The 21,559-nt window shown below is 37.9% G+C and overlaps 1 protein-coding gene and 1 pseudogene across 1 annotated transcript; both read left to right on the top strand.

Annotated features, from left to right (window-relative positions):
- Nucleotides 1-21,559, top strand: part of LOC136245726 (ran-specific GTPase-activating protein-like) — a 69,769-nt pseudogene that overhangs the window by 11,519 nt on the left and 36,691 nt on the right.
- Nucleotides 9,598-12,050, top strand: LOC136245843 (nuclear respiratory factor 1-like). Its single transcript, XM_066037315.1, has 2 exons — nt 9,598-11,125; nt 11,171-12,050. The coding sequence occupies exons 1-2, from the start codon at nt 10,708-10,710 to the stop codon at nt 11,491-11,493; spliced, it is 741 nt and encodes a 246-aa protein (XP_065893387.1). The 5' UTR covers nt 9,598-10,707; the 3' UTR covers nt 11,494-12,050.

Below are 21,559 nucleotides of genomic sequence, written 5' to 3'. Positions count from 1 at the left end.
GTGCTATAACTAGCCTGTTGATTACTATGCAAATCTTCCAGCTAACTATATAACAGCTGGGTAATACCCTGGTATTGTTGATAATGGCATGTGTGTATGTGTTTGGATACCATGCTGCTATGAGGTGTTTACCACTAGCCTAGTAGCCTAAGTGAAAATCTTTGAGTAAAATATGCTAAGGTGGAACAGGACAGTACCTAGAAGACGCAGTCAAGATGAGCGTTAGATTCAAACTGTATTTCTCTCTACCCAATGACCAATGGCAGTAAAAGGAGGTAGTAATGAGTTTACAACTTGCATGATTTTGCTTAGCATATTTGGGTTTGATTATACCTAACCAATGCTGCCAAGCTGCCGTGAAGGGAAGTGAAGCAGTGAAAATTGATTATCATTAAAGGGACAGTGTGTCAGTATTGAAGCCATTCAATTCCATGTTATTTCACTACCAGTGAAATCATTCACACTTTTACGGCAAGTATACCAGGAATGGTAGGATCCACGCTTGTACATCACTAGTTAGCCACCTAAGATATAGTTTAATACGTTTTTCCAGCTGCACAACACTGTAGCAGACGATAAATAGGTGCCTCCTCATGACAATCTCTGTGTAGCACAGTGATGATGTTAGCAGTCTGACCACTCTTCTGGTTGTGACACATGAACATAGGTTGTTATGTAGTGTTAATTTCATACAGCTGTGCTCGATGTGCTTTAACAGCAATAGTTTACAAGATTAAAGCACACTTTACTAACTTCGCCCACTACTTTATTACTTTATGTCATGCAATTAGGTAATGTTGCATCATAAACTTAGATGGCTTCACCATGTAAACAAAGCCTACGCACTGTCCCTTTAACATCATTGCAGCCATTCCATTTTTGATTTTGCAACATATTTCACAACTTTTAAGACCTTGGCTATTTGAAGGCCACAACCTCTTTCACAGCTTGGCTGATTCAGTATGGATATCACATTTTTGTATTTGCTATCTACAATGGTCACAATTAGCTTTGGAGCTTTGTGTCTTCTTCTGTCAACAGGCATAATAGTGATGATGTACATAGGCTAAATGATATTAATCGGTGGTTAGAAATTAATTACTTAGACCTGTTGTTTAAAAGTCCAGCAAATGGAGTGTGTCCCCTATGTACACAAATGGAAGTGAAGAGCAGCTTTTAGGCTATGTCGAGAAACTTTGCAGGAAAAAACAACATATTCAAATTATAAAATGGTTTAGAGGGTACTTCTGTGTGTAGTATGTTGTTAAAAGTGGGTCGTTTAACAATCGCTTCCTTAGCAATGCATAGCAACGTAGTTAGCAATGCATAGCAACGTAGTTGGAAGAATCACAAAAATTTCATGAATTATGAATTGTGAAATCTGAAATTACAATATCTTAATTTATTGATGTATTATTACAAAACCAAAAACATAGTAATACATTCCTAATGAGTTAACTAGCTGCATAGCAGGTTGGAATGTGAGTGACTGTTCTATTAGAGTATTATGAAGTTTACCGGAAGAAAAGTAGCCATGAAGAAAATAAGATACCGCATTATCTCTGTGCAGATATATCTTAAATTGGAATGGAAGATATTCCACTCCAAAGAGATATAATATAGTAGACCCTCAGTTATGTGACCCTTGTTTATCGGTAACCTCATTTATCCAAACTTGAAAAATTACTGTTCTACTAGAGTATTTTGAGTACAGCTGTATGTTCTATTAGAGTATTTCAACAGAACTCTGTTTATGAATGCATGGGTTTCAGTTATCCAAACAATTCACTTATCTGAACACTGTTACTATTGCCTGAGACACAGTGATTTTTGGATAACTGAAGGTCCGCTGTAGTATATTTTTGTTCTAGCACAATTGAACTCTGAAAAATGCATTTTTGGTTCCTACATAGACAATGTGTGTTTGTCTGTCACATGTCCACTTTGGCTACATAACACACTGCAATGATGTCAAGATGTAGACACAGATGGTTGGAACACATTGATAATGCTCATTAATAAAATACCTTCTTTGTACCGCTCACTTGTGTTGTACAGACTTATTAAGAAGTGAAGTGTGTATTAGCTACAGTTTGGGTTCACAGGTTGCTCTCCTACTAACTTGACTGGGAGGTAAAACGAAGTATAAACCCTCTCTATGTTAAAAAGAAAAATTGAAAACCTGCGATTGGCTTTTGTTGATGTCGTAGGTGATTCCAAGTGTTGTGTGTATGTTGTGTGTGTGTGTGGGGAGGGGGGTGAGAAACATCACCTCTCCCCTCGTAAGGTTTGATACCTTAGCTATGTCTGGGACTTCATAGTATACCTGTGCTATATAGCTACTGAAATTGTCTGTTGATTATTACAGTGTAGACCAACAAGCTATATAACAGCTGGGTGATACCCTGGTATTGTTGATCATGGCATGTGATGTGTTTGGATGCCATGTTGCTATGAGGTGTTTACCACTAGCCTAGGAGCCTAAGTGAAAATCTTTTGAGTAAAGTATGCTAAGGCAATACCTAAAAGACACAGTCAAGACAAGTGTTAAATTCAAACTGTATTTCTCTCTACCCAATGAATGACAAGTGGCAGTGAAAGGAGGTAGTCATGAGTTTACAACTTGCATGATTTTGTTTAGCAATTGAACTGTGGTTATTAAGTGTCAACATCTCTTTATGCTCTCTACCTATGTCGCGCCAGCCAGCATGTATTTTTTCATAATGCAATCGTTGCTCTAAGATATTTTCCAACAAGTAGTATGACAACATTTAATAGAAATGTTATTGTTAACATTTTCTATCCTCCCTCTCCCTCATTCCTGTTTGCTCATAGCCACCTTAAAAGTGTGATTACGGAAGCTTTGGTGGGCGGAGAGAAAAGACATTGCCATTCTGCTGATTGTCTCTATCTTGGTATCTCCAGCTTAGAGTTTGTTAAAGTTTATTTTATCAAATGCTATCAAACGTGCTGTGAGCTGAAGTTTCAAAAAGACTACAAACTTTACATGCATACTACTGATGTGTTATTTAGTGGACTACAAAGTGTAACCTCTTACCTACCACCTCTATAATCCAGGATACTTTTATAATATGGCACTGTTTGCTGCACTAAATATATGTTATACTACCTTGATAATCCAACATCTTCATGCAACTTTTGAGCATCAGATTATAGAGGTTTCACTGTACTCCATTAAAACATAATGCATCTGTGCATGTGTCATCTTTTGTGGCTCCCTCCAAATGTTTAAAGACAGAAAATCTGCCACAGCTAAACAGTTCCTACAAAGTCTGAAGGATAAGACTAACCCTAAAAAATTCCATAGAAACTTGTTGAAAGTCACTTTGAATACATATTTGGGGTAGGGAAAGTGAGGCTGGTTTTGTGGTAATGTTTTTTGGCTAATATTTGTGGCCCCTACTATACAGTACTACTGTAATGTATGATTGGCTAACACTCTCTAAGACTGACTTAAGTAAAGTTATATCATTTACTACAACATGCAGTATACTCAGAACTCTTACTTCATCTTTTTAAATGTGAGTGACTGTTCTAATAGAGTATTTCAATTACACATTTGCTACACACGTTTGGCTTTTGCTTTGTAACTACTCCTATTTCTTTCAAACCACTTATTGTACTTTGGGTGAAAAGATCAAAGTGAAAAGTGTACTTTTATTTCCATATTGTACACCTGGCTGCACACTTCAAAGCTGGCAGGGTGCTACTGTATATTTATTTCAACTGTGCTGTATTTGCCGAGGTGTGCTGTATCTTCCCTTTGATCCCAATACAGCACTGTTGAAACAGTAAACAAGTTGACCAAAGCATGACCAATGCCAGACAGGTTATCGCATTCTTTTCACCAAACCACTGCAATGTTATGAAGCCATTCAACAATTATGACGTATCATAAACACATAGAACAATGCCATGACCTAAACACAAGTGGGCGAATTACCCTGAAAGCCGCTCTTAGCGAAGGAACAGAGCACATGGCGTTATCAACACTACAAAATGACTCCTGTCCACGTTGTAAAGCCAGGTGGAACACGATAAATTAATTCGTTCCAGTTGCCTTCATGGTATCGTTCCCAGCGCCACACCATGGCTTCTATAAACGGACTCTCACCCGCTAAACACGATAGCAAGCCTCTCTATAACAAAGTCATAGACTTACTCGTAGGCATTAAGCCAGGCCTCAACCGCAGTTTGTCGCTCTAGGCAGCTCAAATCAATTAAAGCTACGTAGCTAGCTAGCTTCATCACGCTGGTGCTCTGACGCTGGTGCAGTATGAACGAGTATGAATAATGTTAATCACTGCACTGAATACACACGGTCTCGAGCTTACGCGGATAGGCACTCACCTCCTGCTACTTGGCATCCCCCCACTCTTCGCAGCCACTACTTTAGTACAATAAACCAGTTAAAGCACCGCCACTGCTCGTGCAATATGGAAAAAATAGCACTCAGGCATGGTCTCGAACCTAATACGGCACTCGGTTTCGCCTCGTGCTGTATTAGTCTCTTGCCCACGCCCTCGTGCTATTTTTTCCATATTGCACTCGCGGCTGTGCTTTAACTAGTATATAATGATGGTTAACCTGTATGTACTGAAGTTTCAACATGTTCCTGTAAAGACTTTACTTTGTAGACATAGCACTTGTCGTCATTAGAAGAAAATTATGTATAATTAATGTGACCAGATTTGGGTAATTGTGCAGTAATGTGGTCGCTACCCTCCTAATCTGAAGAAAATGAGGAAAGTGTGTAGAAGTTATGCTGATTTTTCAAGTGTTGCAAAAATTATGGAAGTAAGTAAAGAAAAATACAAAGAAAATAAGATGAGGTTTAAAGGCATTTATTTTTGAAATGGTTAAGCGGAATGGAAGATGTCCTATACCAAAGTAATATTCCCTTTAAAATTTTATATTGTTGTTTGTTTATTTGTTGGTTTTAGCATGATCAAACTATGTATGAATGTACGAAAACTACATTTCTTGGTTCCTTTATAATGTACACTTGTCTGTCTCCTGCCCACTTTGGCTACACGATGCACTATGGTGATGTCTTATTACAAACAAAGATGGTTGGTACACAAATTTACACACTGATAATAGTTATTTTCAAATGTATTTTTAAACCAGGCGCACGCCCATAGCCGGCCGAAGGCCGGCTGTGGGCGTGCGCCTGGTTTACTGTAATTGTTTCCGTAAAAGTGTGTGTGTGTACCTATCTATCTACCTATGTACCTATGTACCTATCTACCTATCTACCTATGTTTGTCCGTACGCACCCACGTGAGCAAAATCGTTTAATAACGGTGAAAGCAGCTTTTACGTAAGAAGTAAAAGTGAAATGAAGTCTGTATTAAACTTCTGCACAGGTGAACTTTGCTCTGAGGTGGTTTCTTTTCGGCGGACTGAAATACGGGTGTGGTGACTTTCCTCAGACTACCTTCCCCTTGAGGATTTCAGGCATTTAGCAACTGAAAAACAACGGTGCAGGCCTCGTACACTGCCAGGAATAGCCTATCGCTTCGAGTTGAAAGGGGGCGTATCCCTTACGTACGCGAACGAAAATGAAGAGCAGCTTTGAGGCTTTGTCGAGAGAATTTGTGGGAAAAAAAACGTTTGTCACACTATAAAACAGTTTAGAAGATAGTTTTGTGCGTAATATGTTGGTAAAAGCGGTTTATTTAACAAACGCTTCCTTAGCAGTGCATAGCAACGTAATTGAATGAATTACGAATATTTCATGAATTACGAGAAATAGCTAATTATATTATTGCACAACCCAAACTACCATATTGTAAAGTAGTAATACATAGTTGGTTAATTCATAGTAGTATATACTGTCTATAGTTATTCCAGATGAGTTAGCTAGCTGCATGGCGCCTGGTTTTTAGAAGTAGCACAGCATCAACTTGTTATATGTGTTATACAGACTTATTAAGAAGTGTAGTTTGTCTATAGATCAGAGCTGGCAGTTCATAGTAGTTTGTCTGGGAAGGGAACATTCTAAAGCAAACTCAGCACTCATGATATACCGTATAGACAGACGTCTGACAGAATAGCTCAATGTCTGGCCATAATCATATTAGTAGAATATTGTCCTATATTGTGTACTAGTTTCAGCCAACTTAATTGATAGCCACTCTGTCTGGTGGTAGCTACCACTAGCAGATGTTGCACTGTTACCAACTGAATGAAATGATCATGAATATTATAGTGCACAGAAGGTGTACTGAATCAGACAATACCATAAATGATTTTGCCATCAAAAATTTTTTCGTTGCTGTCCATATCAATGAAAATTAAAACAACAATTTTTACCATCACACAAGGTATGTTCCGTTCCAAAAATGGAAGGAAATGGTGGGAGGTATGTTCCGTTCCAAAAATGGAAGGAAATGGTGGGAGGTATGTTCCGTTCCAAAAATGGAAGGAAATGGTGGACCTATTATCATCCACTTTTGGAAGGTTATTACGCAGAGGAAATATTACTCCAAAAGTGGATGGAAATGACACATTTTTCCTATATAGTGACTAAAATGAGTAATAATCATCCATATTTGGAGTCTTTTAGTCTTCCACTTTTGGATGATTCTGTTATCATGAAACAATCATCCATATTTGGATTGTTCTAGTCTTCCACTTTTGGATGATTCTGTTATCATGAAACAATCATCCATATTTGGAGTCTTTTAGTCTTCCTCTTTTGGGTGATTCTTTTATCATGAAACAATCATCCATATTTGGAGTCTTTTAGTCTTCCTCTTTTGGGTGATTCTTTTATCATGAAACAATCATCCAAATTCGGATACCTATAGTAAATTTGCTAGCACCGGCTTAGAAATGTTGCAGCTATTGTCATTCATGCCGGCAAAAGTAGCTGTAATGGCAAATATTCATAAAATATTATTTTGAAATGACAGTTGTGACACTGAAACTTGTGTGACCATCGATTTGGATTTCACAACTTTTTCATGCAACTTATTTTATAAAACGTCTGTAATTTCACTGTTTTTGCGTGGATATAAATTTCGCTGTTTTTGTGTGGATATAAATTCTCCTTAGTTTTTTACAGCTTGTCTGTTTATGTGTAGATCTAAATTCTTTTTGTACGTGTGGGACTACACAGTACCAGCGTGCAAACAGATTCTCTTAACAAAATGCAAAAGATTATCGTTAGTAGTAGTGCACATATACACATAAATTATACACTTATACAATTACTGAAATTTCCTACAAATCTTTAAATTCTTGCATGCCAAAAACAGTTTGATATGAAATTTGAAATTTGGAGCCTTCATATATGCAATGTGGCCTTTGATCTTTTGCAATCCAGCATTTGCTTGTTCATTGATTTGGGAATTAAGGGATGCTAGATACTCTTGCTGATAAATGTCCATGTTATATCCACTTGAACAGCCAGTGTGTCCTCTCCAATGAAATCTATCCACCAAAAATGTAGTGTTTTGAAACATCACTGGCTCACGGTTCAGCACGTATTGATGAAGCTTACAACTGTTGTCGTAAATTATGTACTCGGGCATGCTGTGAAATCTTGTTAATATTAACTCAAATGGATGACGTGGAGACTCATGCTGTTTTAATATTTGAAAACCATAACATACACCATGGCTACAAAAGAGTGTAAAGATTCCTGGTGTTAAGACAGGATGACTTGAGGAAAACTTTCTGCAGGAGTCTCGATCTTCCTTGTGTAATTTCAAGTCTGCTGCATAATTTCGTACCCTTCGCACCAGTGGTAGGCTGGGAAAACAAGAAAAGTAGTCTTCATCCGGTGGAGACAAAAAATTATTAGGTGCTGAAACATTGTATGGTGCTAAGCACAAATCTCTTAACAGCTTGAAAAGATTACATACACTTAAAGGGATGGGCTCTGCCAACGTTAGCTTATTCAGGAAAACTGCGATAACAGGTGCACTCTTTTGCAAAAGTGCAAACTCTTTTTTTTGACCTGCCTGTCTAACGTCAATTCCTGAAATCACCTTATCAATTACTTCAATGACATCAGCCTTGCCTGCTATCTGAATCATGCCACATATGGCCGTGTTGCGAGCCAACTCAGAAAAAAATTCTCTGTAAGCATGAGGTGCTACTGTTGTTCCAGTTTCTTTATAGAGTTGATCAATGACACCGGCAAGCGCACTAGCCCCTTCGGCTCTCATCAATTTCATCATCGAGTTAAACTGTGGTAGAGTAAGATGCTTGGGAGATTTCACACACTTTCTGTCCTTTGTATAACCCGAGTACTGTAATAGTAATTCTCGTGACTTTACCGTTTTCAGTAACACTCTTTCTGAATGTCTAACTGTCACACACTGAATACTGTCAGTGGATTCAGTTTCCTGCACAGAAAGCCTACTCAGAAAGTCTTTGCGAAAACCAATGAGGGTGCCATCACACACAATGGTTTTAGGTGTATGTTCACATTGGGGACAAAGAAAGCATTCTTGATAATTAATATCTAGCAATCTGGCAAAGCAGTTCCATGCCTGACGAAGATGTTTGATTCCCACTGGGCGTGACTTGCTTAAGGCTGAAAAAGTTTGTTGCATGGATCTGTGAAAAGCTATCAACGGATTTTTTCCTTCTAACATGATGTGTAAATATGTAAACAACAGCCCATAGTAAAACAGATGCTTACCATCTAAATTTAATAGCAAGTGATCACGACCGTCATATTCCTGTTTACAATTGCAATCCCCCATTGTTGGTCTGTAAAAGCAGTGTCTTTGACTATCATGTATTGACACAGACTCTTTATGAATAATCACGTCTTTGGTAGATATCCAAGAATTAAGCACTGGGTCATCAGAACTAAACTTATGGCCATGCTCACATTTCAGTGTTTCATTATAATTAGGAACTAACTCTTTAGGAAATTTCCACTCACCACACTCATGTGCGTCATGAATACTTTGAAGTTCAGTTGGCAGTGGGTATGGGATTAGCTGTGATGATAAGCATGTAAATTGTTGCTCCTCAATGGATTCAGCATCTTGGTCAATGTATATGTCATTTACCTCGCACCAATTGAGGAACTGTGTTACGTGTTGACAGTGATCATGGTACAAATCACAATAGAGTCTTGTGCTTTGCCTGGAGCATATTAAGCCACATTCACTGCCATCATACACAGCTACTAACAGAGGATCAGTACATATAATATCAACAGATTCATCACTATCTTGCTGGTGACATATTTCACTAGCTGACTCAAACAATTGTTCTGTTGCCAAAGCATGTACACAGTAGCTCTTTTTTTCTTCAGAGGCCCTTACACGTAGGTTGCAATCAGAAAAATCACCATGGCAGTATGAATTGCATCTCTCCTTTTGAAACTTTGAGGAATCACACGAACACAACAGTATCACAATAGATTGAGAAAGGTACAGCTTTTGAACTAAACAATAGCCTGACTTGAGATTTCCTGAACTATCGCAATCAGCAATGACATATCTTTGACTATTTGACAACTCATAATATCGGCCTGAACTTTTTAGGCTTCTGACAAAGGCAGATTGTAGTGGAAATTCACCAACCTTTATAGAAAAATCAAATTAAATTTTAGTAGGAAGACCCCTCTCTTAGTTGTCCTGCATGTAGGACAGGTACTGATGATAGTAGTATTAACAAGACAGACTGTGTCAAACTCAGCAAACACACTGTGTAGAACTATCAATAACTATATAGTGTGCAAAGGCTTCAACTTATTTAACACCTATCAACAGTTCTTTATAACCAGTAATGTTGTTTTTAACTTGCCAAAAGGTGAACTTTACTTAGTGTGGCTGTACTGGTAATTTAATTATTATTTGAAGCCCTCATTGATCTGGGGACTGATAAAACCCTTTTAAAAAACAGCACTCCAGACTTCGGGTTACTTATAAAAGCCTCCAGGACCTTTTCTACAACTTTTAAGACTAAATAAAATATTTTAAGCAGAAAGTTTCTCAATTTCGCTACGTAACCACCCAACCAAAGTCACTTATTTGACCACTTTTGAATCAGTAGAATCTACCTTTCGAGAACCTAGTAGGTTCTGGGTGTGTTAAGGTCAAGTCTTGGTTCTAAAAAAAAATTGAAACACCGTTGTGAATGCTCCTGCAAAGAGTAATCTGAATGCTAGTGATAACTACTGAATGCCTCCACACAATTACCATAATATTATAGAAGGAAGTTTAAAGGATCAAGCGGTAGTAAGGTTGCATACACACCCAAAGATGCTAGTGTACATTTAATCCTTAATTCAGAACCCTTGTGCAATTATTGTTACCTTCTTATGATCTAGTTGTAGGGACAAGCCATCATCACCATTTTCTTGTGACTTTGCTAATCTGGTTGACTATAAGAAAGAGATCATGCTTAAACTCTTAAGACTACTATAACTAACCTGTCTTTTAGTACTTAGCAGATTCCCTTTTCTCTGCTTCACTTTAACTTGGATTCCCTTTGTTGCTGCTGCCATTTCAACTACATGCACCAAAAACTAATGTCCACATAGCAGAATACTGGTCTGTGCAGCTGAGTAGACAGTTTTAATTCAAAGGTTTGTTTGTGTCAAAGATTTCAAAGAAGTGTGATTTTTGCTGTTTCAGCAACCTCAAACCCTTAAAATCTGAAGTCAGATTTTTATCAGTCATTTAGTAACAGTAAAGCTTGGATCTGAAGATGACTTCAAAAGTAGTAAATAACAATGCCAGGGATATCAAGAGAAAGTTGGATGTGATTTCTAAGAAATGCCAGGAATTGAAAGGTTTGGGAGTGGCTGTTGCTGTCGCATATTCTACCACAAAGACCAATGGTCTCTATGTTTTTGGAGATGAAAGAATTTCCAAAGTGGTGCAGAAGTACAAGGATGAGATACTCTTAGATCCAGATTGGCAAAAGGAGGAGATGGAGAGCTCTAGTAAAGTTTTGTTACCCCCTTTGCCAGATTCATTATATAGCCTAAATGGAATTACAATGAAAGCTTTAATTCGGGGCATAATGAAAGATCTCAAACTTTCATGGAATTCTGACAAGCCAGAATGGTGGCCAGATACTGTGCCATTTGTCAATGTGACACAGCCTGCTCCAGAGTTTGAAGGTTAGTTACCACAATGAAAAAAGTTTTTGATGTGTATCAACATAGGGAATTGGAGCATTGCTCTACGAGAAATAATCACAGCATGCTATACTCATCATGGACTGGATGTTCGTACATACATTCAGCCAGATGCAGAGGATACACGTGAACGTGTTCCTGTTCCTCGTGATCTCCAAATTGAAGATGATGGATCTAGAGGTCCTCAAATAGAAGACGATGAATTTAGAGATCCCCAAGATGAAGATGATGAATCTGGAGGTCAACAAATTGGTAATAATAAAACCAGACAGAGAAAAAGACCGGATTTCACACCTTTGGCTGTTAGAAAACCTAAAAGGCAAAGACACCAACCACAAAGATTGGAGTAAAAGTAAAATACTTACTTTGTAGTCTAACCTCTTTATTTCAAATAGCTGCATATGCATCTTTAAATTAATTATAATTCTAGTATATAACATAAAAGCTGCGGTACATTATGCGCTAGCAATAGACAAAGGGCTTGCACCGTAGCAATACATGTCAAGATCACTCACAACGAGATTCCTTTAAGGACTAGCTCCATCTTACCAAGTACAAAGCAAATCTGTCAGTAGCTAGGCATGTTATATCATGTATTCACAACAGGTTCTACTATGGAGGGATATTACTAATCACTGGACTGGACTGACATATTTTGGTTGTTACACATTCTGAGGTCATATTTGTTCTGTCTTTGCAAATCAAAGGCCTTCAGGGAGCCTTCTGCCCATTGCAAATCTTGGCAGAGAACTGCAGTATGAGAAAACTGCCATCTACATACACTCTTAGCTGTATGAATAGTTGATGATTAAACTTTAGGAGAGATTAGGTATAGCACAGCTTTAATACATAGTAAAACAGAACTGTAAGTTGTTCTTGGCATCGCAGCACTGCAATGGCTGTGCACTAAGGCATTTGAGTCTTGTGTAAGTACAAACAGCAATCAGAGGACTGCCTTGTGGAAAGAGGCAGTCCTCTGATTGCTGTTTAAAATTTAATATCAATTCAGTGGAAGGGCTTTTTGGCGATCTGAAGACATTTTTGAGCTTGCCTATGCCTAACCAATACTGCCTAGATGTCAGAAACTAAATATTAAGGGTTTTGGGTGATATTTTGGGGCAAGAAATCCCTAGCCTCCATGATCCCTATAGTACTACTGTACTATATGAGTACTTCTTGATTACTCTGTTTTTTTTTTAAATCATATGTCCAATCCCTATTCTACTTGTTTAAACTTTTATCCCCACTAAATTAAATGTTTTTCTTGTTTGTGAAGCTAGAAAATGATAGTATCAGCAGCATTTAGAGTCTTTTGTGAAGCTACCTTTTCATGCGAAGCATGAGTATAAGACAAATTTTGAAGAAAAGTTTTGGTGACCTCTGTATGTCTACTTTTGGGTTGATAAGGGGAAGGGGGGACTAGAACAATCCAGATATGGATGATTGTTCTACGATGAAAGAATCATCCAAAACAGGAAGACTAAAATCATCCAGGTATGGATGATTGATTTACGAGAAAAGAATCATCCAAAAGTGGAAGGCTAAAACAATCCAGATGTGGATGATTGTTTTATGATGAAAGAATCATCCAAAATTGGAAGACTAAAACCATCCAGTTATAGATGATTGTTTTAAGAGAAAAGAATCATCCAAAAGTGGAAGGCTAGAACAATCCAGATATGGATGATTGTTTTATGATAGAATAATCATCCAAAAGTGGAAGGCTAAAACAATCCAAATATGGATCATTATTACTCATTTTGGTCACTATATAGGGGAATGCGTCATTTCAATCCACTTTTGGAGTAATATTAAAAACCTTCCAAAAGTGGATGATAATAGGTCCACCATTTCCATCCATTTTTGGAACGGAACATATATGCATCACACTTAGCACCACCATACCTATGGCACCACCCACAGAGAATGTTGGTTAGGACATGATGCAATCACGGTTAAAATCCATCACACTTCAGTGTAGTGAGCATCCACTCGTAAGGACCTTTGATATCGTCAGGTTGAGCAGTGGGCTTACAGGTAGTAGCTATTTGTTTTACACCGATCAATCCAGCAAGAGCTGGTATAGTGTTCTGGTAGCTAGCAGGTGTGGATGTAGAGACTATCTCTTTTCAAACGTACATGACCTTTGACATGTCGCTATGACATTGTTTCGCTTCTAGTTCAAAGTATTTAAGTTTGCCGTAATAAAGTTTTGTCAGTTACTAAAATGATGAAAGTACGTATGTTGCATTGAAAATTTTCAATTTTGAAATTTTCGGTACAATATGTGTAGAAAGGGAAAGTTGTATTTCGTGGTTGATCAAAGTATGTGGCCGCTTTAGACTGGATTTTCTTACCATACGTATTTCCATTGGGTATGCAGAATTAATCCCCACCCATTTTCTCCATATCTTAGTAGTATACACTTTAACTATTTTTGTATGTATTTTTCATTGTGTTGTTCACAGCACAATGTCTCATGTGCAGATGAAAGATGGAGGTATAAAGGTCAAGAACCCCCTTAATGCCATTATATCTAACTCTACTTGTACCATGATTTTATTTATGCAATGTTCAACTAAATTATTAGCACAAATAGTGTGTACCAGTCTTAGTTTGCTACAAATGTACATGTACAGTTGTGATGTGAAGTGTTTACTGGATATAGAATTCAAGTTGATCTATCAAGGTAGAGCCAGTGGAAAATCCATTTTCTCTGCATATCCTAGCTTCTATATCATCTGTGGTGGTCCCATTCAATTCTCGGTAAAACCATGGTTGGGTAGGGTTGTCACAACAGTTGCTAGTGATGCAACCAGATCCGTCCCACAATGGGTCATTGAAGTAGTAGGTAGAATAGCTATATGTATTATTAGCTCCTGATTCACAGTAGTAGTTAGTTCCTACAAAGGAAGGAGAAGGGTACTCCGAACCAGGAGCACATGGACAGTTATACTGATCATTAGTTGCCAGACCATCATATAATCCATTAGCAAATGTCCAAATGTGTTGACGTGGGTTACCATGAGTGATTGATAAACCATCAATATAGAAGCCATCTATCGTTTGACCCTGGTTAGATCTATGAAAAGCAACTGACCATCCTTTCTGGTATCCTCTTGCTCTACCACAAACTCTCTGATAACTTGTACCATTAGTGGAGAAGGTTGTAGAGGAGCAAACAAAATTAGCATCACTGACCACACGACAGTAACTAACACCAGAGTAAGTGTCTTTACGCCATCCACTGGGGCAGTCACTTCCTGTGCTGACATTGACATTGGCGATTCTTCTCCATCCTCCTCCCACACCAGCACATGTAGGAAGAACATCACCAGAAGCAACTGTAATTTCTGTCATGTTACAAAATGTCCACTGGTTAATGTTAATACGATAGTATCCTGACTTGTCACCAGTTTCAGGATTATTGTTGTAGATGTCCTCACAAGATGATCCAGTATAAGTCATCCCACAATATACTATCGTTGGACCATCTAGTATCCAATAATATCCTGACTTGTCATGAGATTCAGGATTCTTATTATAGATGTCCTCACAAGACTCACCAGGGTAGAAAGGTGATTTAAACTGATACTTACTACACTGCTCAGTAGCCATCACCAGTTCCTTAGTGAGGATCACTGTTATTATGAAGATCACTGACAACATTTTCAACAAACTAGCACACCACTGACTGCATGTAGAATGCAATGCAATATATAGTTTTATTTTTTAAGTGATCGACAAACAGGAAAGGTGTACACACCTACGTACATATGTGTGGGATCTCTGCATGGCTATGAATATTGCTCTACCTGGTAATTGCAATATTTAAAGGTAATTTGTTTACCACACATCAAAGGAAACAGTGAAGACAAGGTAGTTCCCCTGGTCAAGTAATGTAGAAGGATGAAAGAAACGAACAAGATAATGAATCACTACAATATCAATACTTGTGACTAACTACTTAAACAGTTCTACATATCTATTAGAAGTATGGTCAGATGGTTTGCTTGTGGCACCTTTGTTATACAGTACCGCTCAAATGTAATGTCATCTCACGCAAGTATTAGAAAATGAGCTAATTAAAGGGTGTGGCACCCATTTCACTTGTGAGCATTTATTCCAAATGATATGGGATAAATGCTCGGAAGCAAAATGGGTACCACGCCCTTTGATTAGCTTGTTTTTTAATCGCTTGCACTCTCACTAGATGACGTTACATTTGAGCGGAATTATCTGTTGGAATTATCTGTTGATTACTAGACAAATCTGCCAGCAAGCTATACACAGCTGGATGATACCCTGATATTGTTGATAATGACATGTGATGTGTTTGTATACCATGTTGCTATGTGGTGTTTACCACCAGCGACGAGGTGTTTTCACTTAGCCTAAGTGAAAATCTTTGATTAAAGTATGCTAAGGTAATACCTAGAAGACACAGTCAAGACAAGTGTTAGATTTGTATTTTATAGCAAAACGTCACAATACATACTTGTACAATAAAAATGTTAGCTACACACAAAGCGCTGAATGTCTTTTAATACAGTGTGCCAGCCAGAAACTTCTCCTTGCAGAGTCATATCAGCTGGAAGGCCATTCCATATATTGGCAGCTGTAGCCAGCCAACTGTGCTTAAATCTGTCTAGTGTTCTAAAGTTGCAGAACGTAAGTGTTCAGCTGGGTCCCAGGAATGAAGATGACAAGATCTGTGATGAGTTGGATCATCAAGTAACTGTGGGCAATAAGCAGGTAAGTTTCCACGTCCCTCTCCATCTAATAAACGACAAACCAGTCCCATAATAGCAGCATGTCAACGCTGAAAGAGGGGCATTTCTGACAAATGCCAGTAAAAGATGGTAATAATGAGTTTACAACTTGCATGATTTTGTTTAGCAATTGAATTGTTCTACTAAGTGTTGACATCTCTTTTTTGCTCTCCACCTATATCGCACCAGCCAGCCAGTATATTTTCATAATGCAATCATTGCTGTACGATCTGTTCCAACAAGTAGTATGACAGTGTTCAATAAGAATGTTTAATGCAAAACATTCTTAAACATTCTTGGTTAATGCAAACTGATTACTTTATTGATACAAACATACCAGCTTTGTTCATCAACTTGAACTGTCAATACAATAAAATGTGTATTTGTGCATATGTGATGAACTCTAAATGTGATATACATATAATGTACTTCAGTGGGGTATGTGATGTGTAGGAGATGATGGTTCACATTTGCTAACTAATGAACAAATGTGAACTATCATCTCCTACACATCACATACACCACAGGAGTGCATGCTATGTACAACACATTTAGAGCATACCACACTATGATATGCACAAATACACATTTTATTGTAGTGTGTCTGTGTAATGGCTTAGCACAAAACGAAGAACACCTAATTTTTAACACTAGAATCATTTATAATAGCAGAAAATAGTTTTTCATTTACAAATCTTAGTGTCATGTATACCAATATATAGTCACGCTGCTTGTCTTGTGTGCTTCACACACCATATCCTGAAAGTGTGCCTGCACCCCAAAGGTGTGCTGCTGGGTAAGTGTGCTATGACCACCTCAATTTTAACAGTGCACTGTGCGTTACCGCGAATTAATGCCTACATGGTGGTGGAGAAAGAAATGGGACACAAAGGAGGAAAATGTAAGTCCATAGTGCATGCACTGTAGCTGCTGCAGTTCATGAAAAGGCAAAGCATTGTTGAACATGCAGTGAAAAATCAAGCTTATAGTGTTAACCATAGTCAAGTTATGCTTGGCCAAAGGCACCAGTTAGTTAGTTAGTTAGTTAGTTAGTCAGTTAGTAGAAAGTTCAGTAAATTTCTTCAAATTCCACAGAACCTTTTTGATGGGGTTGCTTTGAAGACATTTTTAGCCTTGGCTAACTCACCAGTACCATTACATTGTTAGCAGACATGGGGCCAAGTACATTTAAAAGTACTTAAGTAAAGTACAAGTACTTTTGAGTTTTTGAAGTATAAGTACAAGTACTCCAACTGAAATCATGAGAGTACTTAAGTAAAGTACAAGTACATACTGAAAGTACTTAGGTAAAGTACAAGTACAGTACATTTTCCTATAGCAACAGCCGTGCATAATAACTTAAGCTTGAGGTACAAACATGCAAGGTACAGTTTTTATATTCACAGAACTATTACACTGCATAATAATCATTTCTAGGTCTACTACACTCGGATTTAAATTCTTTTCCTGCAATGCTAAATAACCACTTAATTAGGATAAATAATGCAAGCACTATTTTACCACAATGGAAAGGGAAGGATGGTGTCTGACGTAGAAGGATACTGTGCACTATAAACGATAATTTCTTACCACCAATTCAACAAACTCCTCATTACAGTAGTTTTAGCCTTACAGTCTCCTTCAGATAAAACTTCAGGAATTGCAAAATATTTCATGACAGCAGGTAGTTTCAGGTTTTTGTCAACCATTCTCTTCAACTCCCAATTTAAACGACAGCATTGCTTTTATTATATAAACCAGAATTCCTATTAAACAGCTGCTTGTGGCTACATGATACATAGTAAGGTTGTACAAAGTACCAAGAGGTTGAAAACTACAACTTCATCAAATTTATTTTTATTGACGCTCACTGTGTACAAACTACAATGTTTGCAGTACTTAAAAGTACTTTAAGTACTCAAGTACTTGGCAAAGTACTTGAGTATAAGTACAAGTACATTGCGGTAATTAAGAAAGTATTTAAGTAAAGTACAAGTACTTTCAAACTTGTACTAAAGTGTACTTAAGTATAAGTACTCATGTACTTGGCCCCATGTCTGACTGTTAGTGAGGCTGGTTTTGGATGATATTTTTCGACAAAAATGCCCAACCCTACTATACAGTATCACAATTGTCACACTGTGAAAGATGGAGGGATGAAGGTCACGAGATCTCTTTCACACGGTTATATCTAAACCTCTTGTACCATATATCTACGTATTGCTACATTCATTTAATGTCAGCAACCAAAACAATTACAATATTCTAATAAATTGGTGCGTACAGTGTGTGCCAGTCTCAGTTTGCTACAAGTGTACACGTACAATTGTAATGTGAAATGTTTACTGAATATAGAGTTCAAGTTGATCAATTAAGGTAGAGCCAACAGGAAATATATTTTCTCTATATATCCTAGCTTCCATATTATCTATGGTGGTCCCACTTAACTCTCGGTAGCTCTCATGGTTGGGTAGGGTTGTCACAACAGTTGCTAGTGATGCAACCAGATCCGTCCCACAATGGTTCATTAAAGTAGTCGGTAGAAAAATTCCTAGTGTTAATACTTCCTGATTCACAGTTCCTACAAAGGGAGGAGAAGGATACTCAGAACCAGGAGCACATGGACAGTTGTTTGATGTTGAACGATTATCATATAGTCCATTAGCAAATGTCCAGATGTGTTGACGTGGGTTACCATGAGTGATTGATAGTCCATCAACATAGTAGCCATCTATTGTCTGTCCTGCTTGATGATATCTGTTAAAAGCAACTGACCATCCTTTCTGGTATCCTCTTGCTCTACCACACACTCTCTGATAACTTGTACCATTAGTGGAGAAGGTTGTAGAGGAGCAATTATTTGTAGGGTGAACATCACTGACCACACGACAGAAGCTAACACCAGAGTGAGTGTCTTTACGTTATCCACTGGGACAATCACCTCCTGTGCTAATATCCATGTTGGCAATTCTTCTCCATCCTCCTCCCACACCAGCACATGTGGGAAGAGAAGCAACTGCAATTTCTGTCATGTTACAAAATGTCCACTGGTTGATGTTAGCACAACAGTATCCTGACTTGTCACCAGTTTCAGGATTATTGTTGTAGATGTCCTCACAAGATGATCCAGTATAAGACATCCCACAATATACTTTTCTAGGGCCATCTAATATCCAATAATACCCTGACTTGTCATGACTTTCAGGAATCATGTTATAGATGTCCTCACAAGACTCACCAGGGTAGAAAGGTGATTTAAAGTGATACTCACTACATTGCTCAGTAGCCATCACCAGTTCCTTAGTGAGGATCACCGATATCATGAAGATCACTGACAACATTTTCATCAAACTTGTATGTATCTGACATAAATCACTAGAATATTCCACTGGAATGGAATAGTGGAGTGGAATACTGGAATGACTATTTAGGGCAGACAGAAATATCAATTTGCTATTTTATTCATATACTATTATGGTGAAGTTATTTCCCTCACATAGATCTGATCTTTTATATATATAGCAAAGTTGCACACAACAGTTATTAAACTAGACACATAGTATTACAGGTTGTCACTCAATATATTAAGGTCCCTATTACCGTTTGTGTAGAAACTACAATACAAAACCAAAGTTCACTCGAATAATTTCTTTGTGCTGGCTACATAGCAATGGAATAAATTCATCAGACGCTTTCAAGTGATGTGCCTGAAACATAGGCCATCTTGCACAAATACAGGATAGACAACAGTGGTAATATGCATTTCCAAAGTTAGATTGTCGAATTCCTCCAGCAACGTAGCTCCGCCTTTCTTCATGTTGAACGACAATGTTATTAGGTGCTTGAGTTGGCTTTGTGTACTTATGCTGGCATCCAGCACAGAGAGATATGTTTCCATTTATAAAACCAGGAGCTTATAAACTGGGCCTTTGGCGCTTATGAGCTCCTGATGAAACAAAGCCTAAAAGATGGGTAGAACCTGTTGAATCAGAATTGTTAGTAGGTGATGTCATTTGAATGTTTGCAAACTGTGGGCTATAATTTTACATTGAATATGGCACTGGAGAAGGTAATGTGGGAGTAACTGACATGGGCATAGTAGGAGTATAGTGGTGAAAATTGGGCTGCTCCATAATCCCATGGAGTATGAATGATATATTTCTGCCGGTAGTTGTCTTGAGGTATCAGTCGAATTAGATGGTGTCATGGATTTTTTATCTTGTGATAGTATCCTGAGAATTCAATCAATTTATTGTTAGCCTCAGATGTTGCAACAACATGTGAGCAAATTCCAAGAGCTTTGTAATTTAAGCAATTGCCATCACAAATGAAGCGACCACCTTTACCAGGTTTTACTAATTAATGTGGTCGCTTGCCAGATGTACTCTTAACCATTCTTGTTTCTGCACCATGGCCAGGAGCTAGAGCCAGACTTTCACTGGATGACAAAATATTTCTGCCTTTTTCCATATTCCTTCCAGTGATGGATGGAATAATCCTTGAGCAAAGGATCTTACATCAATAGATAAGCAATCAGATTGAGATATAGCCTGAGTGAGACAAAATTTCGAGTTTTGACGATTTTTAAAAGATTCTATATCTGGCCGCCAGTAAGTGTTTTCTTGTTTTTAACGCTACATTTGATGTTAGATGGACTAATAGTATTCTGTAAAGGTGATTTTTGTCGCGTAAGAAGTTTCTAAGCTGGTTTTTAAAGGCGGTATTTTTGGCAGCACGTATCACTTTGATGCAAACCCTACTTAAACAGTACTACCGTACTGTGTGATATTATGTGTGGCTGGTGAAGTATCTCTATAAGGAAACTGTAAGACCTTTTGTCTAGTAATGAAAGGAACAAAACAAGGTAGTGAGTCACTACAATTATCATTAGTTGTAGCTATGATTCAGATGGTTTGCTTGTGAACATGGCTTACTTGCTTATGGCTACAAATATCACTGTTGAAAAAAAACTGTGAAATAAGTTTTCCCATTCCTGTTAAGTATGAAGTCCCCAGGATTTTGTTGACGTCAGGTGATTCCAAGTGTTATGGGGGGAAGCCGGACATCAACTCTTTCCCCCCTTCCTAGTGAAAAATAAGGTTTTAAAAATCTTTACCTTAGCTATTTGTCCGGCACTTCATGATATTTGAGTGTGGCTTGACGTACAGTGATACATAATCCTGAAAAGTGGACGTGGCTTACAAAAGAGGCTGGATTGCTGTAGGAATTTTCACATAGTCAACCAATTCTGATAGAGATTCTGATCGCAGGTAGCCAGCAGCAGACCTTCAAAGTTTTTGACAAAACTGCGAAGTCCCTATATGGTAGCTCATTGTCTGGCCGTAACTGAATTTGATAGGACATTGTGGCCTATATGGTTTACCAACTTGGTAACCACTCTGTCTGGTGGCAGCTACCACTAGCAGATGTCGCACTGTCATCACTGAATGAAGTGACAATGAATATAATACCATATAGTGGGAAATTTTTGAAGAATCAAACTTCTGCCAAACAGTGTAAAATCTGATTTTTGTGTTTTTTAATTCACAAAAGTCTAGAAAACAGATTTGGTAAGTATGTGTATAAATCTGAAACATTTCATGATCATATTTTCACGAAGCTATCATTGCTCGCAAAATTTACG

Source organism: Dysidea avara, chromosome 15 (genome assembly GCF_963678975.1).
Source record: "Dysidea avara chromosome 15, odDysAvar1.4, whole genome shotgun sequence".
Lineage (NCBI taxonomy): Eukaryota > Metazoa > Porifera > Demospongiae > Dictyoceratida > Dysideidae > Dysidea > Dysidea avara.
This window is presented reverse-complemented; position numbering and strand designations above follow the sequence as displayed.